The following is a 25,798-nucleotide window of genomic DNA, read 5'->3' as shown; positions in this document are numbered from 1 at the left end:
ATTCCCATCTTTTTACAGTTTTTTTAGTTTTAATCTACAGTTCATACCCAATAGATTGTGGTCAGAGTCCACATCTGCCCCTGGTAATGTCTTACAATTTAATACCTGGTTCCTAAATCTCTGTCTTACCATTATATAATCTATCTGAGACCTTCTGGTATCTGCAGGATTCTACCATGTGTACAACCTTCTTTTATGATTCTTGAACCAAGTGTTAACTATGATTAAGTTATGCTCTGTGCAAAATTCTACCAGACGGCTTCCTCTTTCATTTCTTATCCCCAATCCATATTCACCTAGTATGTTTCCTTCTCTCCCTTTTCCTACTCTCGAATTCCAGTCATTCATGACTATTAAATTTTCGTCTCCCTTCACTACTTGAATAATTTCTTTTACCTCATCATACATTTCATCAATTTCTTCATCATCTGCAGAGCTAGTTGGCATATAAACTTGTACTACTGTAGTAGGTACGGGCTTCGTATCTATCTTGGCCACAATAATGCGTCCGGCATGCTGTTTGTAGTAGCTTACATGTAATCCTATTTTTTATTCATTATTAAACCTACTCCTGCATTACCCCTATTTGATTTTGTATTTGTAACCCTGTATTCACCTGACCAAAAGTCTTGTTCCTCCTGCAACCTAACTTCACTAATTCCTACTATATCTAACTTTAACCTATCCATTTCCCTTTTTAAATTTTCTAACCTACCTGCCCGATTAAGGGATCTGACGTTCCACGCTCCGATCCGTAGAACGCCAGTTTCCTTTCTCCTGATAACGGCGTCCTCTTGAGTAGTCCCCGCCCGGAGATCCGAATGGGGGACTATTTTACCTCCGGAATATTTTACCCAGGAGGACGCCATCATCATTTAACCATACAGAAAAGCTGAATGCTCTCGGGAAAAACTATGGCTGTAGTTTCCCCTTGCTTTCAGCCGTCTCAACAGATACCCATCCGTTGTGGTTGCACCTACGGTACGGCCATCTCTATCTTTGAGGCACGCACGCCTCCCCACAAATGGCAAGGTCCATGGTTCATGGGGGGGGGGGGGGTTCAGAGAACTAGTTACAGAAAATCCTCTATTAATTTATATACATTGAGGAGAATGACTAAAATATTTAAAATTGTAAGGAATACTGTCAGGGTAAAGATGTAGAGAAAGAATATGCACTAATATTTATCTTTCACGAAGGTACTATGTAAATTAAAGTCTCAGACGAAACTATGATTAAAGGAAAAGTCGACATGTAACTGAATCATGGCCTGTATTTAATATGAAGGTGGAGTGTTACGGAAAACTAAGGTGACATACTGATGTGAAAAACAAGAAAAAGAGTCCAAGTATAAAAGGATGCTAAGAAAGGTAAAACATGAATTCATTTATGCAGAAAGAGCTATAGTTTCAAACGGTGCGGGACGAACACAGGAAGAGAGTAGACGCAGGAATAATCAATTATATAGTTGTAAACTGTCGTAGCTTTGTTGGAAAAGAACCAGATTTCCAATAATAGAAATCATTGAATCTCAAATCGTTACAGTTACGGAAAGCTGGCTAAGGCCGAAAATAAATTTTTAGAGGGGATCTAACAGTGTTCAGAAAGAACAGATTATCTACAATATGTACCAGAGTATTTATTGCCGTCAGAAATAGATTACCTTGTAGTGAAATTGAAGTAGGTAGTTTCTATGAATTCCTGTGGGTAGCTGTTATACTTGACAACCGGAAAAAATTAATGAATAGCTCCATTTACCGACCCTCCAACTCACATGGTGCAGTTTCTGAAGAGTTCAAAGAAAACTAGAGTTTCATCGCAAGTGAGCATACCACTCATACAATTATAGTTGATTGTTTATAACAAATAATCCTGATTAAATAGGGAGAATCATGACAGAGAGAGCGATTAGTGACTACAACGTGGTTGTAGCTAGACTGAATACTGTGACATCCAAACCCAAAAAAAAAATAAACGCAAAATACATCTATTTAAAAAAAGCGGATAAAAGTTCGCTTGACGTTTCCCTAAGAGAGAGTCTCCACTCCTTCAAATCTGGCTATGTAAGAGTAGAGCAAATATAGTTTAAATTCAAAGAAATAGTGTCGACGGCAGTTGAGGGGTATATAACAATAAAATTAATAAAAATTGTACTGGCCCGACATGGTTCACTATACAGTTCAGAGCATTATTGCAGAAGAAACGAAAACAGCATGCCGGATTTAAAATAACACAAAATCCCCAAGATTGGCGTAGTTTTATAGAAGCTCGATATTTAGCACGAACTTCAATGCAAGATGCTTTTAACAGTTTCAGTAACGAAACTCTGTCTCGAAATCTGGCGGAAAACCCAAAGAGATTTTGGTCGTATGTAAAGTACACCAGCACCAAGACGCAATCATTACCTACAACGCGCGATACAAATGGTAAAGTTGCTGATGGTAACTAAAGCAGAGTTATTAAACACGGTTTTTCGATATTCCTTCACAAAGAAAGACGAAGTAAATATTGTAGCATCGAAATCAAGAACAACTGCCAAGATGAGTAATTTAGAAGTAGATATCCTTGGTGTAGCGAAGCAGTTTGAAACAATTACGAAAGGCAAGGCTTCCGCTCCAGATTGTGTACCAGTCAGATTCTTTTCAGAGTATGTTGATAAAAGAGCTCCATATTTAGCAATCATATACAGCCGCTCGATCGAATAAAGATCCGTACTCAAAAACTAGAAAATTGTACAAAATAGCCAAAAAAGAAAATAGGAGTAATCCGCTAAATTACAGACCCATATCAGTAACGTTTATTAACGATAGGATATTGGAACATATACTTGTCTCGAAAATTATGAATGTGGATTTATTGACAAGTAGCGAACACAGATTCAGAAAATATTGTTCTTGTGAAACACAACTAGCACTTTATTGTCACAAAATACTGAGTTCTATCTATAGTGGACGTCAAATTTTTTCCATATTTTTAGACTTCCAAAAGCTCTTTATTTGACACTGTTCCTCGCAAGCAACTTCTAATTAAATTGGGTACCTACTGAATATCGTCTCAGTTGTGTGTCTGGATTCGTGATTTCCTGACAGAAAGGTAATAATTGACGGAAAATTATCGAATAAAACACAAGTAATATCTGGCGTTTTCCAAGGAAGTGTTATAGGCCCTCTTTTGCTCCTGATCTACGTAAGCGGTTTAGAAGACAGCCTGAGCAGCCCCCTTAGACTGTTTGCAGATGATGCTACTATTTACCGTCATGTAAAGGCAGCATATGATCAAAACGAATTACAAAATAATTTACACAAGATATCTGTATGATACTAAAAGAGACAATTGACTCTAAATGATGAGAAATGTGAAATCCAGATGAGCACTAAAAAATAATCTGTTAAATTTCAGTTACTCGATAAATCAAAAAAATCTAAAGGCTGTAAACCAACTAAATACTTAGGGATTACAATTACGAGTAGCTTAAGCTGCAACGATCGCGTAGATAATGTTGTGAGGAAAGCAAATCAGAGATTGCGATTTATTGGCATGTTGTTGTTGTGGTCTTCAGTCCTGAGACTGGTTTGATGCAGCTCTCCATGCTACTCTATCCTGTGCAAGCTTCTTCATCTCCCAGTACCTACTGCAACCTACATCCTTCTGAATCTGCTTAGTGTATTCATATCTTGGTCTCCCTCTACGATTTTTACCCTCCACACTGCCCTCCAATGCTAAATTTGTGATCCCTTGATGCCTCAAAACATGTCCTACCAACCGATCCCTTCTTCTAGTCAAGTTGTGCCACAAACTTCTCTTCTCCCCAATCCTATTCAATACCTCCTCATTAGTTATGTGATCTATCCACCTTATCTTCAGCATTCTTCTGTAGCACCACATTTCGAAAGCTTCTATTCTTATTGGCATAATACTTACAAATATAACATGTCTACTAAAGAGATTGCTTACACTACGCTTGTCCGCCATGATCTGGAGTTCTGCTTTGCGTTGCGGGATCCTCATAAGAAAGGATTGAAGGAGAACATCGAGAAAGTTCAAAGGAGGGTAGCTCGTTTTCTGTTATCGCAAAATAAAGGAGAGTGTCCAGGAATAGATAAAGAAATTCGGGTTGCAGCCACGAATACAAAGCCGTCTTTCGCTGCGATAGAAGCTTCTCATGAAATTTCGACCACAGACTTTCTCCTCAGAGTCTGACAATATTTTGTTGGCGCCAACCATCAAAGGGAGAAGTAATCATCGTAATAAAATAAGAGAAATCCGAGCTCGCGATGAAAGATTTAAGCGTTCGTTTCTCTCGCGCGCTGTTCGAAGGGGAACGGTAGAGAAGTAGTTTATAGATGTACGATGAACCCTCTGTCAGGCACTTCATTGTGAATTGCAGAGTAATCATACAGACGAAGATGTGTAGCATGACACAGGCTCACTGTAATGCTAAATGGGTAGGAAAATTTGATATGGAGTGATTAACATTCTAGAGATGCACTCCAGAGGGCGTGAAAAGAAATAATAAGCCATGCGGATTTAAGTTATTCAAAAGGTCACAGTTCATACAGAAAACCCATAATTTGCAAATTCGGCTTTTGCTTTTCGTCACTCCACAATCTTTTTAAGACTTTAATTCCTTAAAATTAAAACATCCTTCCAGCGTTTAATGTAAACTTAGCCGATCGTCATATTGTCTGTGTCGTGAATTTATTCTAGACTCTACAAAGCAGTTCTCTTTCCCACATAAAGCGCGTGAATGCTCTCACTTCTGACGGGCTGTGAGTTACCATAGCCAAACAGGTTGCAGTTCTTGACCTTGCTATTCCATGTACATTTTAAAATCGATTTATAAACAAAGAATTTCAATAAACCCACAAACAGCTGAATAGTTCGTTCTTTACATTCATTATATAACTGAATTATCGGTGTATGTTTATCGTTCCCGAATACCATAAAGATAGCGAATTTCACATTACCAATTTCCGTTGGTGTATATAACTAACTCACATTATGCAGTTACGAATCCTCAAATTGTCATATACTCAGTTAACAGAAACGCGAACATGCACATATCGCATATTTCACATTCTTCTCTTCTTTCACTCTAATAATCAAACACGTGAAATTCGCAATAATTAACATAAGACATATTAGCAGAAGATAAACGATTTTGCGAAAAATACGTTGTTCGACAGCTTAAGGTTTCATTACCTGTTCATCAGTGATACCTCTCTGTAGGAACCGTAACTACTAGCACCTAAATACACTATAAGAACAGACATCTGCCGCAAAAGGGTCGTGACACGGCGTCTGTATACGACTACATGTTATTGTCAGACATGTTGTATGAGTCAGTTGTATTACTCTGTAAGTGTAATTGTTTGTGACTTTTGTGTGTAATGACGTTTGTTGCAGAAGTGGAAGTTTACTCTCTGATGTTGTTGTTGTTGTCGTCTTCAGTCCAGAGACTGGTTTGATGCGAACATGTACTACCAGCCGATCCCTTCTTCTAATCAAGTTGTGCCACAAACTTCTCTTCTCCCCAATCCTATTCAATACCTCCTCATTAGTTATATGATCTACCCATCTAATCTTCAGCATTCTTCTGTAGCACCACATTTCGAAAGCTTCTATTCTCTTCTTGTCTAAACTATTTATTGTCCATGTTTGACTTCCATACATGGCTACGCTCTATAGAAATACTTTCAGAAACGGCTTCCTGAAAAATCTATACTCGATGTTAACAAATTTCTCTTCTTCAGAAAGGCTTTCCTTGCCATTGCCAGTCTACATTTTATATCCCCTCTACTTCGACCATCAACAGTTATTTTTCTTCCCAAATAGCAAAACTCCTTGATTACTGTGTCTCATTTCCTAATCTAATGTGAAACAAATCATTATAAGTCAGGGATCAGAAGTGTAAAGATGGTTGGAAGGAGCATGTTTGACTGGGAGGGACTTCTTGAATGAGATGTGTAAGAATTGTCTGTCGACATGTTTTCAGAGAGCCAAACAGACACAACACACTGTCGTTGTTAGTGGGACACATACTGACACTATTGGTTGTGTCTGCGTGATAAGCGAAACGGGTGAAGAGTGATAAGAGACAGTGACGTACACTACGATTCCAACCTTTGTCTTTCACCACTGATGTCTTCCTCCCTTTATAGTTTACGTCCTTTTCCACATGCAAGTCAGACGGTTTGACGTGTGTTTCTTGCAGAACAATACAGATAGTTATTGTCCTGGGGTTGGATCTAGAGCTCCTCTGCGTGAGTACTCTTATGTTAAAATTTCACTAAAATAAGGGTGTCATCTTTCAGAAATCTTTCCATATTCTCTTCTTCGTCACTGTAGCTCAACGAGAAGGGAGGAGGACCTGGAGAAGATGATTCCGTTGCTAATATTTCTACTTCTACAGATACGTCATCTACAGGGTGACCCAAAAATTTAGGATTAAAAGTATATAAAAAATAGAGGATAATAAACAGTATTTTTACACACGGAATCAACCGACCGAATGGAATATTTCATGCAATACGATATCTTGAAAGACTACCGTGTATTACCTATGTTTAATAACAAGCAACTGCCTGCCATACTGACTTTGACCGCGGTACCAAGAAAAATAAGATTCATTTATCTGTGACGTGCCCACCGTGGAGTTAACGACAGTTATTTGTTCTTGAGTGATTGTCGGAAATGGTTCACTACAAGGACTTGCAGACATGTATTTAACAACGGTAGGGCAGGTTGTAATGCCAGCAAAGTCAAGCCTTCGCCTTTCTAAGATAAGGGTGGTAAAGATATGGTGAGGTAGATTACTGCAGTCCTTTCTTGTTTGGCGAGTATTGATTTATGGCCCTGTTTAGTTGCCTGAATGACTTTGAACCCATAAAGGAGCCCCATTTCCCAACGGATACAAACTGACATGTGCATCTGCACGTGCAGATATTAGTTTCAGCGTTTATAGTTCCTGTTTGTTATGACGCGTGGGCATTCATTGTTCAATTCAAGAGTGTAGGCGCAGAAGACGCCCTATAGTGGCGTAGTTCCACCTTGAGTACCCTTCTAACTAAAAAATACGATCTGGGTCTTGCTGCTTGAATTTCCTATGCATTTTTTTCCTTCATTGAACTTTGGGAATATCCGATTCCACCATGGCTGTGTGCTGTTCATGCAATGTGGTGGGGCAAGCATATGGTGCCTGGTTTCAAGTACTGTTTGACACGATCTTCCGCTGCTTGCGAGGTCTTTTTATCACAACATAGTATGGGAAACCTGTAGCCACTTTAACATTATAGGGGATTTCGAATAATCGTCTCACTTTGAGTCCAATGCAGTCTGTCCTAAGGGAGCCAGGTAACACTGGAGTATTAATATTATAGCAAACGTAGCAGTTTTTTCCACCATACAACCTGTATTCTTTCATGTATATCAAATGCTTCTGTGACACATTCTAATTCTTACTCTTTCTGCAAATCGGTTCTTGTTGTTGTTGTTGTTGCTGTTGCTGTTGTAGTGACGGTGGTGGTAGTGATCTTCAGTCCGAAGACTGCTATTCGGTCCATCTTCTCTACACAATTACCGCGACCCAAATCCAACTGAACCCGCTTACAGTATTCATGCCTTTATTCCCTGTACTCTGCACTTATCTGGCCAAAGATTCTGTTATTCCTTCTATGCACCTCACTAATTCCCACCAAAACTTCAACCTAACTATTTCTATTTATCAGTTTTCTAATGTTTCTGTCCCTTTAAGAGAGTTAACATTTCACTCTGCGACACGTAGAGCACCTGAATAGTTTTTTCTGATGACGACTTTCTCCTGAGTAATTTCCGACCAGAGATCCAAATGGAAGAGCATTATACCTTCGGAATATTTTACCCAGGAAGATGCCATAATTATTAAGCCATACAGTAGACTTACAGGTTCTTGGGAAATATAACACCTGTAGATTCTCCTTCCATTCAGGCGTTTAGTGTTACAAGGCCAGATCAGTCAATCACCCAGACTGTTAAGCGTGCAGTTACTGAAAAGGCTGCTGGCCGTCTGTAGTAACCTCACGTTTCATCTGGCCTCCCAACAGATGCTTCTCTGTTGTGGTTGCACCTAGGCTACAGCTGTCTATATCTTCGAAGCACGTTAACATCTCACCATGACAAGGTTCGTGATCCAATATCCGTTATATTCTAGCACGTCGAAACTTTAATTCATTATACTCCAAGACTTTTAGTATTCATTAACTATATGATGAACGGTTGTCGTTTCGAAAAATTAGGCAACCTTTCTTTTCTCTTAAGAGATTTCAGTGCCCCAGCCATCTCCTCTCAAACATTTCCAGTGTAGAATGGAAATACTTTATGGAATGAATCTTCTCATGGTTTCATAATTATAAAAGCGTTCATTAGCACTGGAGAGTTTCTGTCTCTAAGGGAAGCTTGATAGGGAGTACTAGCTTCCGAGTACTCTGGGTTGTGGCGGGGGTGGGGGATGGAGGCAGGGGTGTTTATGCTCTCTCACGGCACACCAGTCTTGCTGGGAATGTTTTATGTGCCAACACTATGGTAAATATCCATGTACAACAAGATGACACAACTGTCGTTGATTACGTCGGGTTGCAGTGTGGATATCGGATTATAGTGTCGAAGTGTCGAAAATCGTTCTTCAAACCGACATCGGGCGAATTGAATAGTCATAAATATAGGAATGTCCCGTTATTTTAGGGTATGAAAGCTGTTTTTCCCTAATAGCAAGTGATATAGCTACTCGTTGCAAAGTACAGCCGTCAGCATGGTCGCTGAAATATATTCATCAGATGTTCAGTGTTTGAAAAGAAGATAAGTTTAACTGATTTGTAGTTTTACGTTGAAGTACACGTCGATGAGCCACACATAATAAAATCAAGTTCCTTCGACAGTTTATGAACAGTTCGTGCTAGTGGTAGCTTCTTCAATGAAGGACTGCTTCAGTGCGAGAAATAGCAACCTTAGCATCACTACAATTGTCCCTCACAGGCGAAATAATTGCAACCAGAGATAATCGTTACCTCCTGTTCACAGGACGAACGGATGCACAGACTATTGAAACTGGTTCTACGTTAATACTTAAGTTGTGTGTGCCACTGGTATTGCGATACTTACGTACTTTAAGAGAAAACAACCAGACCATGAGCAACAAGCAAACAGTCATCAAAAGAAATAACGAATGTTTTGCCACAAAATCCGGAAATATCGAATTTGCCAAGTGTGCAGACAAACAAAGATCCAGAAATATGAGAATGCTAAGCTGCAGCTGGAAAAATTAAAAGCATAATTTCAAAACCAAGACTTTCAAACGTGAGACAATCACAAAAATGGTCTGATCAAAGCAGCAGTCAAAACGGCATCGTAAAAAAAAGAAGAAGTAAGAAAAACAGACATGTTAGAACGATCAACGCGATAATGCTCTACAAGTAAGACAGCAGGCAGGAGAAAAGTGGAATGCAAATAAAAGTCAGGAAGACAGAAACAACCTCATAAAAAGAAGAAGAGAAACCACTAGAACTTTCAGTAGAGATAGAGAGAGCCCGTTATGGAATATCTGAGATTGGCTCGGGAGGTGTACTGCAGATTGTTCAGAACAGTACATGGTGGTTCCGTGGCTAGCAACACCCCCACTTAAGATGGGCGAAATTTTTCTCGGTATTTCGCCAATAATCATTCTGAATCCATTCTACGCTGTTAATAAGCAGAGTTTCCGGTTCCCTGCTGTCAGATCTGGTGTTAGGGGACAGCAGTGAGAGTCGCTTCGCATGTTTCTGAGATGTTCCACACAGATTCTCTTTCTGTTATCAATTTTTCTTAAGTCATCGCAGTGCTCAAATCTACAGAAAGACAGTGCTTTTCTGATTCACCAACACAGCCCAACTCCGAGGAGGACTGAATTCAACCTTCTACTGGATTCAAGGGAGACGAGCTGTTGCAAACTGAAGCAACTGAATCGCACCGGGCAACTGTTTCTATTACGTAATTCAAAGATTACCATAGGCAAATGTAGTAATACTGCACTAATCCAGTGTTTATAAATACTGCCATAGAAACACGAATTTCAGGTCTGCAGTAACATAGACGAAAATATTGGGTGATCGATATTAGTATTCTCTTTTTGATTTCTGTTTTTTTTCCAGAGGTTAGGCCGTGTGCTAGACCAGGATTCTAATCTATTGACAAAGAGTGCTCTTCCGATTCAGTAACAATCTCGGGACCGACTGCATCTTCTGGGACGATTGAATGTTTCAGCCCGCTACTGGAAGCAAGTTTGTGGAGCCAGTGACCAGTTAATGCATTGAATTAGTCCTTGACTGTAGTTTCGATTACTCAATTGAAACGTCACTGTAGACAGAAACAGTAATACTGCACTATCCAGTGATTGTAAATGCTGCCAAGGAAACACGAATTTCCCACTTACTTACCATTTCAAGTCTTGAGTAATGGAGACAAAAATAACAGACCACCGATATTAGCATTATCCAGTAATTATTGTTCTTTCGCACATCAGTCCGAAGTTTGGTTTCATGCAGTTCTCCAGACCTATCGCTTGACAGTTGCCGTCTTCATTTCAGTATAAGTGCTGAATCTTGCGTCATCAACCATCTGCTTTATAACAGCCATATCTACACCTGCCTCTGTCATAATTGCCTCCATGATCGTCGTAATATGTGCCAGAACGTCCATCTTCTCGATTCATTACGTTCTTTAAACGATGCGACGCGCTACAGAGGTTTACCACAACTTGTTATTGGATGTTGTCGGGCTCCTTCTCTCTGCTGAACGCAACATCTTGCTTTTATCGATGTTTAAAGAGAACTGGCATGCAGAACATCAAGTTGAATAACTTGTTCTGTATTTCCCTGTCACCTTTCAGCGACGATGCTTTTCTGTAGATAACAGCAATGTTAGTGAACCATTTGAAGTTGCTTCTGATCTTATATGACAAATCATTTACATGTTTTTGTTGAGGTATTCAGTCAGAGGCTTGGTTTGATGAAGCTCTACACTCTACTCCCGAATTCAAACTGATATTCCCCGTGGTCGGCTTCTATCAGGTTTTCCACTCTTCTGTAAATGATTTGCGTTAGTATTTTGCAACCATTACTTACAACCCAGTAGATACAGCATTTAGAATTGCAAAATGTGAAGAAATTTTGATTTTCTGGTGTGTTGTAAGTATTATCCCTCTGATGAGAAATCCAAGTTTTAGATGTCCTCCCCCTGGTGCGCTAGCCACCACCTTGAACAAATTGCTGTGAAATAGTACTTTTCTTAGTTTTTTCCACTTTCACTCAAATTGTTAATGCAAAAATTTGCACTAAAGTAAATTACTAAGGAGAAACCACCGACATATCTAACTTATTGCGATTTCTTGACTTTTTGCAGGTTTGTACAGCGTCTTATCTCAGTAGCTGTTCCGAATTTTCCAATATATTATGTATGAAACTTGCATGAAGTTCAACGCTCTTTAAAACCAATAACTTCAAATTTTTGCCTTAAATGCACTGAAAGCGAGTCACCGAAGAAAACCTGAAAAAAGTGCCATTCTTTAGCGGTTTTTTCAAGATGGTGGATAACGCATAAGGAGGAAGATATAAAACGTAGATTTTTCACAAGAGGGACAGTACATACAGCATACCTAAAATCAAAAGTATTCCACATTTCGCAACCCAACCCCTTCGTCAGATGTAACTTTACTAGGCTATTATTAAACTGATAGTTCGGAAATATTAACACCTGTCAGCACCTGATTTTTTTGGAATTGGAATTATTACAGTTTTCTTGAAGTCTGAGGGTATTTCACCTGTCTCATAGTTTTGTTACGGCTGCTCTCCCCAGCTATTCCGATGCAATGGCATACGGTTACGGAACGTGATATACCATGAAAACCTTGAAGAGTATTTCTTTGCCTGTGTGATATGTTGATTAAAATTCCATTGTTGCGCGATATTATCTGCAGTATAGAGAAAAGCCATTTCCACGTATAAAGAAAGGTGTGAGTAGGTCTATCGGCTATTGGGTCAGTATAACGGTAGTGGAACTTTTCAGATGGAGATCGATACACATCACGCCTAGATGACATACACGAGCAGATTATTGTCATCTTTCCGACTTTGGGAAAGATTGAGTCATTGCCATGTGAGACCATGGATCATATCGCACAGACAGTTAGCTGTGGTACAAGTATTGCAGAACGAGTCGTGACAACATGGACACACGACAACAGTACAGGGAGGTGAGTAGGCATAAGTCCTTCCACAAGGACTACTAGAAGATCACTGGATTGTTCGACAGGCTCTCAAGAGTAGACTTATGACAACAGCTGAAATCCGGGCAGATTTTGCTGGCCAGAGTGTCACCATGAGCTGTCGGACAGATGGGTTGAAATCTTGAGTTGCCATGTGTCGTTTCCCGGTGACATCATATCACAAATACGAAAGACGTAGATGACGTAGAGCCAGAGTCGACTGGGACACTGAGTGGTAACCTGTGGTGTTCAGCGAGTCTCGCTTCTGGCTGTGGCGGCCAGATCGAGGCCAGTGTGTCTACAGACGACCTGCTGAAAGGTCACAGGAAGCAGCGACTCTCCAGACTTATACCCTCCAAGTCCTAGAATCATTGTGTTGGAAGCTAATGGTCTTGACAAGAGGACTAATTTGGTAGTTGTTGAAGGGTGGATGAATGCTCACCTGTATGTGGAAAGGATGCCAAACCCTGTTGTCATATCCTTCGTGATCAGAATACCAAATGGCATATTCCAGCAGAACAATGCTAGATCACACAATGGACCGCACACCACAAATGTCTGAGGAATGTAAGAATCGTTTGTCGGCTATCTTGGTCTCCTGATTTTTCGGATGTCGTCCTTGCACTTTTCAATTCATTGTCAAATATTATTAAATGTACAAGAAATAATATATCTTTACCAGATAATACCTGCGGCTGTGCACGCATATCAATAGTTTTGTTATGGTGAGTGACTGTGAGTAAGTAAGGTATTGCGTAGGCAATAACGTCAGCTCTCCTCAGGAGACTGCCTGAAGTAGCTGTACGTTATCCAACGTGTGCTTTATGCAACAAATTTTATAATTTCTTAACATGGCTTATCTTTAATGAAGCAAAAAAAATATGTTCCATTCCCTACTTCACCCTCTTAGGAGACGATTTTCTTTTATTTTCTAATGTAGCCTATGTTCTTCCTCGGGGTTCAAGCTATCTCCATACCAAACTTCATCGAAATCGGTTCAGCGGTTTAGTATTGGAAACGTCTCGTACAGAACTACTTTCGCATTTTGTCAGCATGGATAAAACTTTAAATTGCAATATCTTTCTTTTCCTTATCAGATTTTAATGAAGTAAAGCTTATGTCTTACCCCAAGCCACTCTCAAGTTACCTGTGAAAAACCCATAAAAATATGTCTAGTAGTTTTGGAGACAAGCGTGTTCCAAGAGACAGACTGAGAGACGCCACCATTTTACTATTTTATTGTTAGTAATGATTTAAATCTAATGTAAAAAGTACCTGCTTGAACCCCATTTTAAGCAACGAAATAATTGTATTGTAGTAGGAAACAGAAGCTTTTGTCTGAGAATGTCATGTAACACATACAATTGCAAATTCCTGTTAACTGTACGTGACAATATGTATTTTGATCTAAGGTGGCAAAGAAAAAATACTGTGCGCTACGACACTATTTGTAATGGTCAGTTCTAAAAATATGTTATGTTGTGTATCTGTATGTTACCGTTCTGGACTGTTCCTTTTTTGACATGTGATACAAAGTGCGTGACACTTTCATTGCCGTTATCAGGCTATAGACTTCTGTGCTATAGAGTTTTCATTCAGTACAGTATTATCACCTATTTCTAAAAATCATGATCTGCGATTCTACTAAAAAACATATTACACGTTGCGGAGTGCGACGGGAACTATTGCGTCTTTCGTTTGTGTGGTGCCACGCTTTCCACGTTTTGTTGGCGTGGCTGCGGTTTCTGCGCTCTTTTGCAGCCAAGACAGATGCGAAGCTTTAGAGAACAGCATCGAACTGGATTCCCCAACATTTTCTCCTCGCTTCCTCGTACCTACCCTTACCGCGTTGCAGAAATAGGACCAGTCCCACACTGTGTCGTGCGAAGGTCAACGCCGTGTCCCTGGACACCCCTTTCCTTCCTCATCAGCACTATATGAGGTGTTTCAAAAAGTACTTCACAACTTAAGAAATTCACATAAATTTATTGAAACAAGATATAGACCTGGGTTTAGTGTTATCAAGTTTTTGACCTTCGACTAAAGATGTATGTGGTTTCCGTTGGTTACCCTGCACACATCCCATCGGAAGTCAATTCTTCCCAATCTCGCTGTAGCATTGCAGATGTAACTTGCTCAGTGGCGGCGTAAATTCTTGCTCTAAATTCAGGTAGAGAAGCCGGGGCACAGAAGGTACAAACACGGTATCCTTTATGAACCCATAAAAAAATCAAGTGGTGACAGGTCTGGCGAACGGGGCGGCGATGCAATTTTCGCATCACGGCCTGTCCATTGACCTGGGAAGCGGTCACTGAGAAAATTCCGTACATCAGCCAGTTAGTGGGGTGGTGCACCATCTTGCATGAAGTAAACATTTCGTTCTTGGTCATCCTCATCAATCTGTGATATCAAAAATTGTTGTAACGTATCCAGGTACACTATCACGTTGATGATTCTCTCACGGAGCACCCCGTTTCTGCAAAACAATTATGCCACTCATAAAATGTAGGCCTACTAGAAGGATCTTTAGCGTACTTGGTACGGAAACTACGCTGAACTGTTGTCGCCGACTTCGATTATTCAAAACAAAACAAACAGCTAGCACGCTCAGGTCCAGTGAAGGGTACCATCTTAAACGCAATTGCCACTAGCGCTGCTTAGGGTGCTATTCGGCTCTATCGAATTAAGCGAAACAAAACTTGATGTATTCCTCTTCAAACCGACACTATAATTACCTCTGTAGGTAATATGAATTAATTTATATGAATTTTCAAAGTTGTAAAGTACTTTTTGAAACACCCTGTACAATCAAAACTATAGTACACTCGGCCAGCATCTTCCACGATCCCAGAAACATACCTTAGAGCAGATATTACATTTTGTTCATGCACATACAAAACCTGAGGCGGCTTTCTCACGGTATATTCAGTTTCAGACGGTAGAGCCGCTGAAATAGTCTCTGAAGAATATGGACATGTTATTATGTAGATGTGTCCATCTATTATTTGGTAAAGAAAATATTATTTTCTGTGATACAGGTGAGGCAGAAAACTGAGATTTCAAGATCGACAACATGTCTTTTCCCAGAAGTTGATACCTTCTCTGTTTCAACGGGACTATACAGCGCAATATTGAGCAGTACAGTTACATATTCTGCAGTTCAGTTAGCATAGCTGTATAGAAAAATGTGAAACTGGGGACACGAGAAACATCTTGGTCCATTCCGACGCTGCTACGTCACTTCTACAGGCCAGGCTGAGTGAAGTTTAGGCCTTCGCCCACGCGCATGTAGTCTAGTGCTGAGCATTGGTTATATTTATCACGAAAGCTTAAAACATCCATCTTCGTAAACACATTCATTCAGCTTAAATTAATCCAGTCAAAATAGCAAAGAAAGATAGTCTGAAAATCATACAAAGCACTTATAAAATGAAGTTTAAGAACCAAACGATTTCTTGTAGATATCAAAGGTGTAAAAGTGGTTTTTTCCCTAAGATTATATCCTGTTCCACCGCCTTTGAAGAAATTAAATTCTATGCTTGTTATTATCGTTAATATGCAACATGATTTTCGCTCCTACTCAGAAACTTATTTTTAGAGTTTTAAATTTTTGCGTAAGATAAAATTATTGCCGTAAAGTACAAATATTTTAATGAAAATTTTCTAGTCTTAAGAAATTTTTCTTAACTTGTTGGAAGCACTAGATTTACTCATTTGAGTTCCAGAAGATTAACTAAAAAAGTGACCTCCATAATAATCTTGATAACATTGGTACCAAGCACTCTCTGCTACGGGACATTCATACGAAGCACCCCCTCCCACCTAACACTGGTAGGAAGTATCCTCTACCAGCAACATTTCACTGAGCACCATACGCCACGCAACATCGGTGGAATATTTCGTGTGTACTAATTCGATGTTGTTAGCTTTTAAATAACAAAGCAATTTACCTGCAGAAATGTATTGGGTGTATTACCATTTTTTGAAGTGAATCGTTGGCAGACTTAAGGATTAAATGACGAGAAAGGAGAGGAGAAAACGGCAAAAAAGCACTTTACAGAATATAGCGTGAGAAGAAGGTATTTTTGGAGAGAGAAACGAGGGACTATACGGGATATGGGAGACAACAAAGGAAAAGAAAGTGTCTGAGTGTTAAAAATGCCAGATTACAAGTCCAAAGGTCTTGGGTTCGGTCCTGGTCAAACCTAAGATTTTTGTCTGCCACTTACCGCTTCTTTCATCTTTGGCTGTGGTTGTTGCTATGGAAAATGCCGTGGTTTGGAATTCACTTTAAACTGTAGGCCGGTCCGTAGGTCGGAGGCAGGCAAACACATACACTCTCCAACAGGACCATGTCTCGTAAAACACTGTGATGTCCAAAACAATCTTCAGATTGATAACGATCATTGATGAAAAACTTTTTATTGTATATACAGGGTGATTCTTATGAACGTTTAAAAACCTCTTAAGCGACAAAGATAAGCTGAGACAAGACGCATGGGGCCGCAGATGTCGGGAAATACCCCAAAAGTGGATGACAAATGTAGAACATGTGACGTCAGCAGATGACGTACCTCTCGCATGTGCTTGGCTCCATGTGTCTCATATTAATTTACTTTTCTCCGCGTCATATGCATCGCTTCGGGGCTTTTTAAACGCTAAAGAGAAACACCCCTTATAATGACAATGGTGCGTGGTTTTTATATGTTTTTTAATTAACCAAACCAGTGTCGAGCACTTGTACGTCGTCGGTGGTACTATATTTCAATTTTAAGTGTTCATAGAATCATTTCATATCTTCTATTTGATTATAAAAGCGGAAAATTTTGCTTTCAAACATTAGTGACGTATTTTGTTGTAAGTCTCTTGAGATACTATTAGTTGTAAACCTCCGATAAAGTTCTTGCAGCCCGACACATCTTCAGACTCAGCTAATCAGTCGTACCGAAATATGCAATTTCTAGAATCTTGCTCCCGATTTACAACTGAGTACGTTATACAGTAGGAGTTAGCGCAGCAACAAGTGTTATCCGCCGTCAGCAACTGATACACAGAAGATGTGTAGGGCGTACCTCCCGGCGCCACTATATAGGGTGATTCTACACTTATGCTCATAAATTAAGGATAATGCTGATACATAGTGAAACATCGCTCTTGTGGGCGGTCTGCGGATTTAAATCACCTCGGGGTATGACCATGCGGTGCATTTGACCTGCGGTCGTCGCACGGTGCCGCTGGCAGCAGTCACATACGCAGAGGTGTGTTGGTGCATGTCAGAGTACGGTGCAGCGAGTAAGTGTGCAGACTCCTTCAGACGTGCTAATGTCGACTGTGTTGAAAATGGCCCAAAGAACACACATTGATGACGTTATGAGGGGTAGAATACCAGGGTGACTAGAGGCTGGTCAAACACAGCAGGTCGTAGCACAGGCCCTTCGTGTGACAAAAGTGTGATCTCAAGATTATGGCAACGACTCCAGCAGACAGGAAACGTGTTTAGCCGCTACAGTAAGGGACGGCCAGTGTACAACACCACAAGAAGACCGATATCTCACCATCAGTGCCCGCAGACGGCCAAGGAGTACTGCAGGTAGCCTTGATCGGGACCTTACTGCAGCCAGGAGCAGTTGTCTCCAGACACACAGTCTATAGACGACTAAACAGACATGGTTTATTCCCCCGGAGACCTGCAAGGGGCATTCCACTGACCCCTGGTCACAGGCGAGCCCGTAAAACACGGTGTCAAGAACACAGTACATGGGCATTGGAACAGTGGTCCCAGGTTATGTTCACGGACGAGTCCAAGTATAGTCTGAACAGCGATTGTCGCCGGGTTTACATCTGGCGTGAACCAGGAACCAGATACCAACCCCTTAATGTCCTTGAAAGGGACCTGTATGGAGGTCGTGGTTTGATGGTGTGGGGTGGGATTATGATTGGTGCACGTGCACCCCTGCATGTCTTTGACAGAGGAACTGTAACAGGTCAGGTGTATCGTGACGTCATTTACCATCAGTATGTCCGCCTTTACAGGAGTGCAGTGGGTCCCACCTTCCTTCTGATGGATGATAACGCACGGTGTCACCGAGATGCCATCGTGGGGGAGTAGATTGAAACAGAAGATATCAGCGAATGGAGTGCCACCACATTCTGCAATTATCCTTAATTTATGAGCATGAGTATAATTAGCGTTTAAAAACCTCCGAAGCGAGTTAGTTGACGCTCAGACATGTAATGTAAGGTAAGATACATGGGGTCGCAAATGACAGGAAATATCACAAAAGTGCATGACAAATGTTGAACATGTGACTTCAAAAGATGACGTAACTCGCCGCATTGCAATGGTTGAGCATATCGGTCTGCCGTACCTGGTCATACCAACCCAAGCCTTGCAGAAAGTATTTTTTTCATTGCCTGAGACAATTGCGTTTCTACGTTGAGGTATTAATTTATTTACCGGTCTCGCGGTCTCCGCAGGTTTATCGCAAAATACAGCACAACAAAAATCTACCGTATTGTGTCACAAGTAAATGAGTATTAGCGTCCGGATTGCTTCATTACCACTAACTGACCAGCGTTTTCTTTACTACATAATGTCTGTAAACAAGGGAAGAAGGGAGAAAGTAAAGGAACACAAAATAAGAGCAGCTTTTGCTTGATGACAGCAAGGACGATTATGTAACATCTACATTTACAACAGATCACATTTACAGCAGAAGTTCAAAATTTGCACCTTCTGCTTGAATGGAATAATTGAGTAGTTCAATCACCCCTTCGCACATGCGCTTGAGAATACCCTCCGTATTTTGGTTGTGATGTCACATATTCAACAATTGTTATCCAGCTTTGGGGTATTTCGCGACATTTGCAGCTCTATATGTCTTATATTAAATTACTTTTCTCAGCGCCATCTACATCAACAGCCGTGTGTGCGTGTTTTGACAGACCGACCTACGAATTAACTTCGTCGGGATGTCGCGCAAGTCGGACCACACGACAGCCGAAGCCTCCCACCACTTCACCTAACAAATTATGCCGTGTGTAGTGCTGTCGTGCCAACCACCCGACTAAAGTTCATCTTTTGTCACAGTGCGCGGTATTCAATGCTGCTCTACAGAGTGCGAAGCAGACGAAACTGTGACAGAGTTTCCGAAGAAATTTAATGACTAGAGACGTTTGTGGCAAACGTCATGCGACAACTATAGCAATATAGATACAAGAAATGAAGCATTTTTTTTCTTTTTTAATGAATTCATAATGGTTTCATGTGGCATATAGAGAGAATAAATGTCAGTCCACCTTTCGCATTTCTGTTTTTAGGTTTTATTGCCGATGTTTGTCGTAAACATAATCTAAAACCCGACATATCGACATTTAATGGACGTTAATTCAATAAACACCCTTGCTTCATTGGTGTGTTACAGCAGGCCCAGTCTATATCTAATCCCAGTGCTACGAAGAGCAAAGTGCGCTTTTTTTTCCATTTCTAACCGTTGCCAAATGCCACTAGACGATGTGCGCTAGCACCATGTTAAGTCTTTCATGTTCGAATGTGAAATGAATTTCTCTAACTTACGGGTTATCCTTTAGGCTACGTAAATAAATAAATTAATAACGTTTACGTGAACTTCTTTTGTTTTATCTATCTTCCTTTACCACGATGTGTTTCTTCAGTCAATGAAAAACCACACTGCAGGTTTCAGGAATAATTTTAGTAGATAATTGTGGGAATGCAACATCACTGTACCCTCTTATCTTCTGCTATTAAACAAAAATCGTAATGTAGCTAGCAACCTCTCCTTGCAACTTGCAGCCTCTCTCATGACTGTACTGTTTATCATTAAGAATGGTCTGATGATGTTCAGCAGCGCCGAAATGCATGATTCATCCGTTGTTAGATAATTACGAAAATCATTGGCTTCCAGCTCCTTAACCGTTCAAGACCTGAATTTTTCTTGGAGGAAGGAAAATTTATCTTTATTTAGCTATGCTCTTAGGTGACTTTTTAATGATTTTTATGGAAGATTAAACAAAAATACATAACCGTTTCCAAAACATACATTGTGTATTTGGCTTAATTTTATGGAGTGAAATACCTAATTACGAAATTTTCTTATTGTGATCCGCCAGGTTAGCCGAGATCGCTAATGCGCTGCTTCCTGGATTCAAGTAGGCGCGCCGGCCCCGAATCGAATCCGCTTAGCACATTAACGACGAGGGCTGGTGTGCTGACCAGGCTGGATGCAGTTTTTAGGCGGTTTTCCACATCCCACTGGGTAAATACTGGGCTAGACCCCATGTCCCCCCACAGTTACACGACTCTCAGACATTTCAAAACGTTCGCACTATTTGATGGCTTACACTAGACGCAGACAGCTGGGGTACACTACTGCCGGGGGTACAGGGTGGTGACAGGAAGGGCATCCAACCACCCACTGACACGAACATTGCCACATACATAGTAACATGTCCGACCACGCGTTGAAATGGGACAAAGGCCCAAGAAAGTGATAATGATCAAATATTCTCTATTGTGATAGATAATAAATCGATCATTCAATAGTTATCCTGCAAAATAATAATGTTGTTGTTGTGGTCTTCAGTCCTGAAACTGGTTTGATGCAGCTCTCCATGCTAATCTATCCTGTGCAAGCTCCTTCATCTCCCAGTACCTACATCCTTCTGAATCTGCTTAGTGTATTCATCTCTTGGACTCCCTCTACGATTTTTACCCTCCACACTGCCCTCCAATGCTAAATTTGTGATCCCCTGATGTCTCAGGACGTGTCCTACCAACCGATCCCTTCTTCTAGTCAAGTTGTGCCACAGACTTCTCTTCTCCCCAATCCGATTCAATACCTCCTCATTAGTTACGTAATCTACCACCTAATCTTCATCATGCTTCTGTAGCACCACATTTCAAAAGCTTCTATTCTCATCTTGTCCAAACTATTTATTGTCCATGTTTCACTTCCATACATGGCTACACTCCATACAAATACTTTCAGAAACGACTTCCTGACACTTAAATCTGTACTCGATGTTAACAAATTTCTCTTCTTCAGAAACGCTTTCCTTGTCATTGCCAGTCTACATTTTATATCCTCTCTACTTCGACCATCATCAGTTACACTCCTGGAAATGGAAAAAAGAACACATTGACACCGGTGTGTCAGACCCACCATACTTGCTCCAGACACTGCGAGAGGGCTGTACAAGCAATGATCACACGCACGGCACAGCGGACACACCAGGAACCGCGGTGTTGGCCGTCGAATGGCGCTAGCTGCGCAGCATTTGTGCACCGCCGCCGTCAGTGTCAGCCAGTTTGCCGTGGCATACGGAGCTCCATCGCAGTCTTTAACACTGGTAGCATGCCGCGACAGCGTGGACGTGAACCGTATGTGCAGTTGACGGACTTTGAGCGAGGGCGTATAGTGGGCATGCGGGAGGCCGGGTGGACGTACCGCCGAATTGCTCAACACGTGGGGCGTGAGGTCTCCACAGTACATCGATGTTGTCGCCAGTGGTCGGCGGAAGGTGCACGTGCCCGTCAACCTGGGACCGGACCGCAGCGACGCACGGATCCACACCAAGACCGTAGGATCCTACGCAGTGCCGTAGGGGACCGCACCGCCACTTCCCAGCAAATTAGGGACACTCTTGCTCCTGGGGTATCGGCGAGGACCATTCGCAACCGTCTCCATGAAGCTGGGCTACGGTCCCGCACACCGTTAGGCCGTCTTCCGCTCACGCCCCAACATCGTGCAGCCCGCCTCCAGTGGTGTCGGGACAGGAGGGACGAATGGAGACGTGTCGTCTTCAGCGATGAGAGTCGCTTCTGCTTTGGTGCCAATGATGGTCGTATGCGTGTTTGGCGCCGTGCAGGTGAGCGCCACAATCAGGACTGCATACGACCGAGGCACACAGGGCCAACACCCGGCATCATGATGTGGGGAGCGATCTCTTACACTGGCCGTACACCACTGGTGATCGTCGAGGGGACACTGAATAGTGCACAGTACATCCAAACCGTCATCGAACCCATCGTTCTACCATTCCTAGACCGGCAAGGGAACTTGCTGTTCCAACAGGACAATGCACGTCCGCATGTATCCCGTGCCACCCAACGTGCTCTAGAAGGTGTAAGTCAACTACCCTGGCCAGCAAGATCTCCGGATCTGTCCCCCATTGAGCATGTTTGGGACTGGATGAAGCGTCGTCTCACGCGGTCTGCACGTCCAGCACGAACGCTGGTCCAACTGAGGCGCCAGGTGGAAATGGCATGGCAAGCCGTTCCACAGGACTACATCCAGCATCTCTACGATCGTCTCCATGGGAGAATAGCAGCCTGCATTGCTGCGAAAGGTGGATATACACTGTACTAGTGCCGACATTGTGCATGCTCTGTTGCCTGTGTCTATGTGCCTGTGGTTCTGTCAGTGTGATCATGTGATGTATCTGACCCCAGGAATGTGTCAATAAAGTTTCCCCTTCCTGGGACAATGAATTCACGGTGTTCTTATTTCAATTTCCAGGAGTGTATTTTGCTCCCCAAATAACAAAACTCCTTTACTACTTTAAGTGTCTCATTTCCTAATCTAATTCCCTCAGCATCACCCGACTTAATTCGACTACATTCCATTATCCTCATTTTGATTTTGTTGATGTTCATCTTATATCCTCCTTTCAAGACACTGTCCATTCCGTTCAACTGCTCTTCCAAGTCCTTTGCTGTCTCTGACAGAATTACAATGTCATCGGCGAACCTCAAAGTTTTTATTTCTTCTCCCTGGATTTTAATACCTCCTCCAAATTTTTCTTTTGTTTCCTTTGCTAAATTATACAGTGGAATATAGTGAACCAACCGCATCCATGTACTCTGGTGGTTATGAGTTGCTGTGCATTGCTATATTGACTTGCTGATATTTTTATAGTGATGTTCAACAGTTGGCAGCACTTGCACATGATGAAACGGTTAAACATTCACAAATGTGTACCTGAGGTTTCTATGGGCAAAAATACTTCTGTTGAAATTATGACACAGTAAAAGTTAAGATACACAAATGTAGCCAGAGGGACTGAAAGGGTTAAGTAATATAACATAGATAAATTTCATTCATTGCATTAGCCACTTCCGTGCCCACAACTTTCTCTTAGCCTATTTTTTGTTTGACCTTGTTACCTCTAATATAGCCAGGGGAAACCCCCCGTTTTTGTTTCTGTGTAAAACCAAGCGGGACCTCATAAAATATAAACAATGAATTTAAGATTAACAAGTCACAACAATAGGGGCTGCGGCACTGTAATCGCTGAGTGGAGTGGTCGGGACGTGTGTAGGCTGGCATGAAATTGATCGGGTGGTTTATCGGCCGAAGGATTGGTGTATGTGTAGGGGCGTTCAGTAAGAACGTTCTGCATCAGTAGGTGGCGCCTTACCTGGCGGGAATCCCGGAGGGCGCCTCAGCTGCCCCCACAGCCACACGGCCAGGGCGACTGCGGCGAGCAGCAGGGGCAGCACCAGAGAAAGCATGTCGTATCTTCCCATCGCTGGCCGCTGGTCCGACGAGCAGTGAACTGACGCCGCGTCCAGGGACCGACTGCCCGTCTGCCCAGAGCCACCGTGGAGGGCGGGGCGGGGAGGGGAGTGGGGCTCAGCTCACCCAGTCCCGCTACTGCACGGCTCGCCGACACTGCTGACGCACTTTTTGCCGCTAGTGAGGACAGATGGCTCTTTCCCGCGTGTTATCTATATATGTCAGCTCCAAATCAACGTCTAGTTAGCATGACACTCTGACCACTTCCAATACAGGTGGAAAACTTCCACTTACGCACTTTCTGCCTTACAGTTTCTACTTTCATTTCTACATCTACGTTCATACACCGCAAGTACAAGACGCGATCGTGTTTCAGTCGAATCTGCTTACTGTTTTCAGACCTTACTCTCTCCCTATAACCCTCCCCCCACCCACCCCTCCCTTCCCATTTCCTTCTACTGCCAAACTGAGGATTCCTTGATGCTTCAGAATGTCTCCTATTAACCATTCCTTCTTTTAGTCACACATGTACATCTACATTAAAAATTGGACCTTTTGGTCCATCCTGTCATCCTCAAAATTGTTCGAGACATCTCTATATTGGTCTTCCTAAAGATCTTTTGATTCTTAGTTTGTATTGTTTTATTGTTTTAGTGATTCTTCCATCTGCAATACTGTATATATATTCTTCCCATCTTAACTTATATTCTTTAATTATGTTAATTATGTTTTGAATGTTCAGATTCAGCTTGGATGTCATCATTTCTCTTTTTATTCATCAAGGTATACCCAGGCACGTGTCTAAGGTAATTCATTTCATATCCTTGTTCCCTTTTCATCTCTCTTCAAACAGTCCAGTTATCGCATCAATTGAGCAGTGCTGGTAGCCAGAACCTTCTTGAACTTCAGTAGAGTATCTATGTGAACTTTCTTTCCCAATATTCTGCGAAAAATTCCATACAAATAGTTAAACAGGTCTAACTTATTTGTATTTCATTGTTTGCACTGTATGTAATACTGCACCCTAAATGTTGAAATTTATTAATTATCTCTATGACCTACTTATCAATTTCCATCTTAACTCGGATGGAAAGATGTCCTAAAAATGCCACTGGTTTTGTCTTTGTGATGGAGACTTTCAGACTGTATTCTCTGGCTATTTTAATTAGATCAAATACACCTTCTTGTAAGTCATTTTCATTTTGTTTAATATTTACTTGACCATCGGCAAAAATAGAGTACTAATTGAGTGGGTGCGAATGGACACTTTTGTCTACCTTCTTGTTTTATTTCAGTCATATTATGTCTGCTGCTTGCCATTTTCATTTGTATTTTGTTTTTAAAATACAGCTCATGTGAGATGCAATCTCTCTGTTTCTTAAAATTTCCCGCAATTTGTTTCAATTTACTTTACCAAACGCCTTTTCGTAGTCAATGACGACAAGAAACGTTGGTTAATTGAATTCACATTTTCTTCTGTTAGTTATGTCGTGGTGAAGATTCAGCCCAAACATGCTCTGCACTTTCGAAAACCAAGTTGGGCATCATATAGCACAGTCAGCGATTGGCGATTTTGCTTTCTGAAAATTCTAGCATATAATTTATAACATAAATTCGCAAGGCTAATACCTCAGCAGTTCTGACATTCATGTCTGGTTCAAATGGCTCTGAGCACTATGGAACTCAACATCTTATGTCATAAGTCCCCTAGAACTTTGAACTACTTAAACCTAACTAACCTAAAGACATCACACACACCCATGCCCGAGGCAGGATTCGAACCTGCGACCGTAGCAGCCTCGCGGTTCCGGACTGCAGCGCCAGAACCGCACGGTCGGCACATTCATGTCTGTTTCCTTTCTTATCAATGGGGCATATCTGGGCTATATATTCCACACCTCAGGTATATAACCACTTCACCAGAAAATATTCATAAAATCGAATGTTCTTAATTTTGCAATATTTGGTGCACATTTTATTAGTTCTGTAT

At 41.5% G+C, this 25,798-nt stretch overlaps 1 protein-coding gene across 1 annotated transcript in view; it reads right to left on the bottom strand.

The window, feature by feature from the left end:
- LOC124795924 (methyl farnesoate epoxidase-like) overlaps window positions 1-25,798 on the bottom strand; it is a 416,805-nt gene that overhangs the window by 224,132 nt on the left and 166,875 nt on the right. The window contains 1 exon segment of the mRNA XM_047260004.1: window positions 23,711-23,879. Within this exon segment, the coding sequence (XP_047115960.1) occupies window positions 23,711-23,879 (169 nt within the window).

Source organism: Schistocerca piceifrons, chromosome 4 (genome assembly GCF_021461385.2).
Source record: "Schistocerca piceifrons isolate TAMUIC-IGC-003096 chromosome 4, iqSchPice1.1, whole genome shotgun sequence".
NCBI lineage: Eukaryota > Metazoa > Arthropoda > Insecta > Orthoptera > Acrididae > Schistocerca > Schistocerca piceifrons.
Note: the sequence above shows the minus strand (reverse complement) of the source record. Positions and strands in the feature narration are given on the sequence as shown.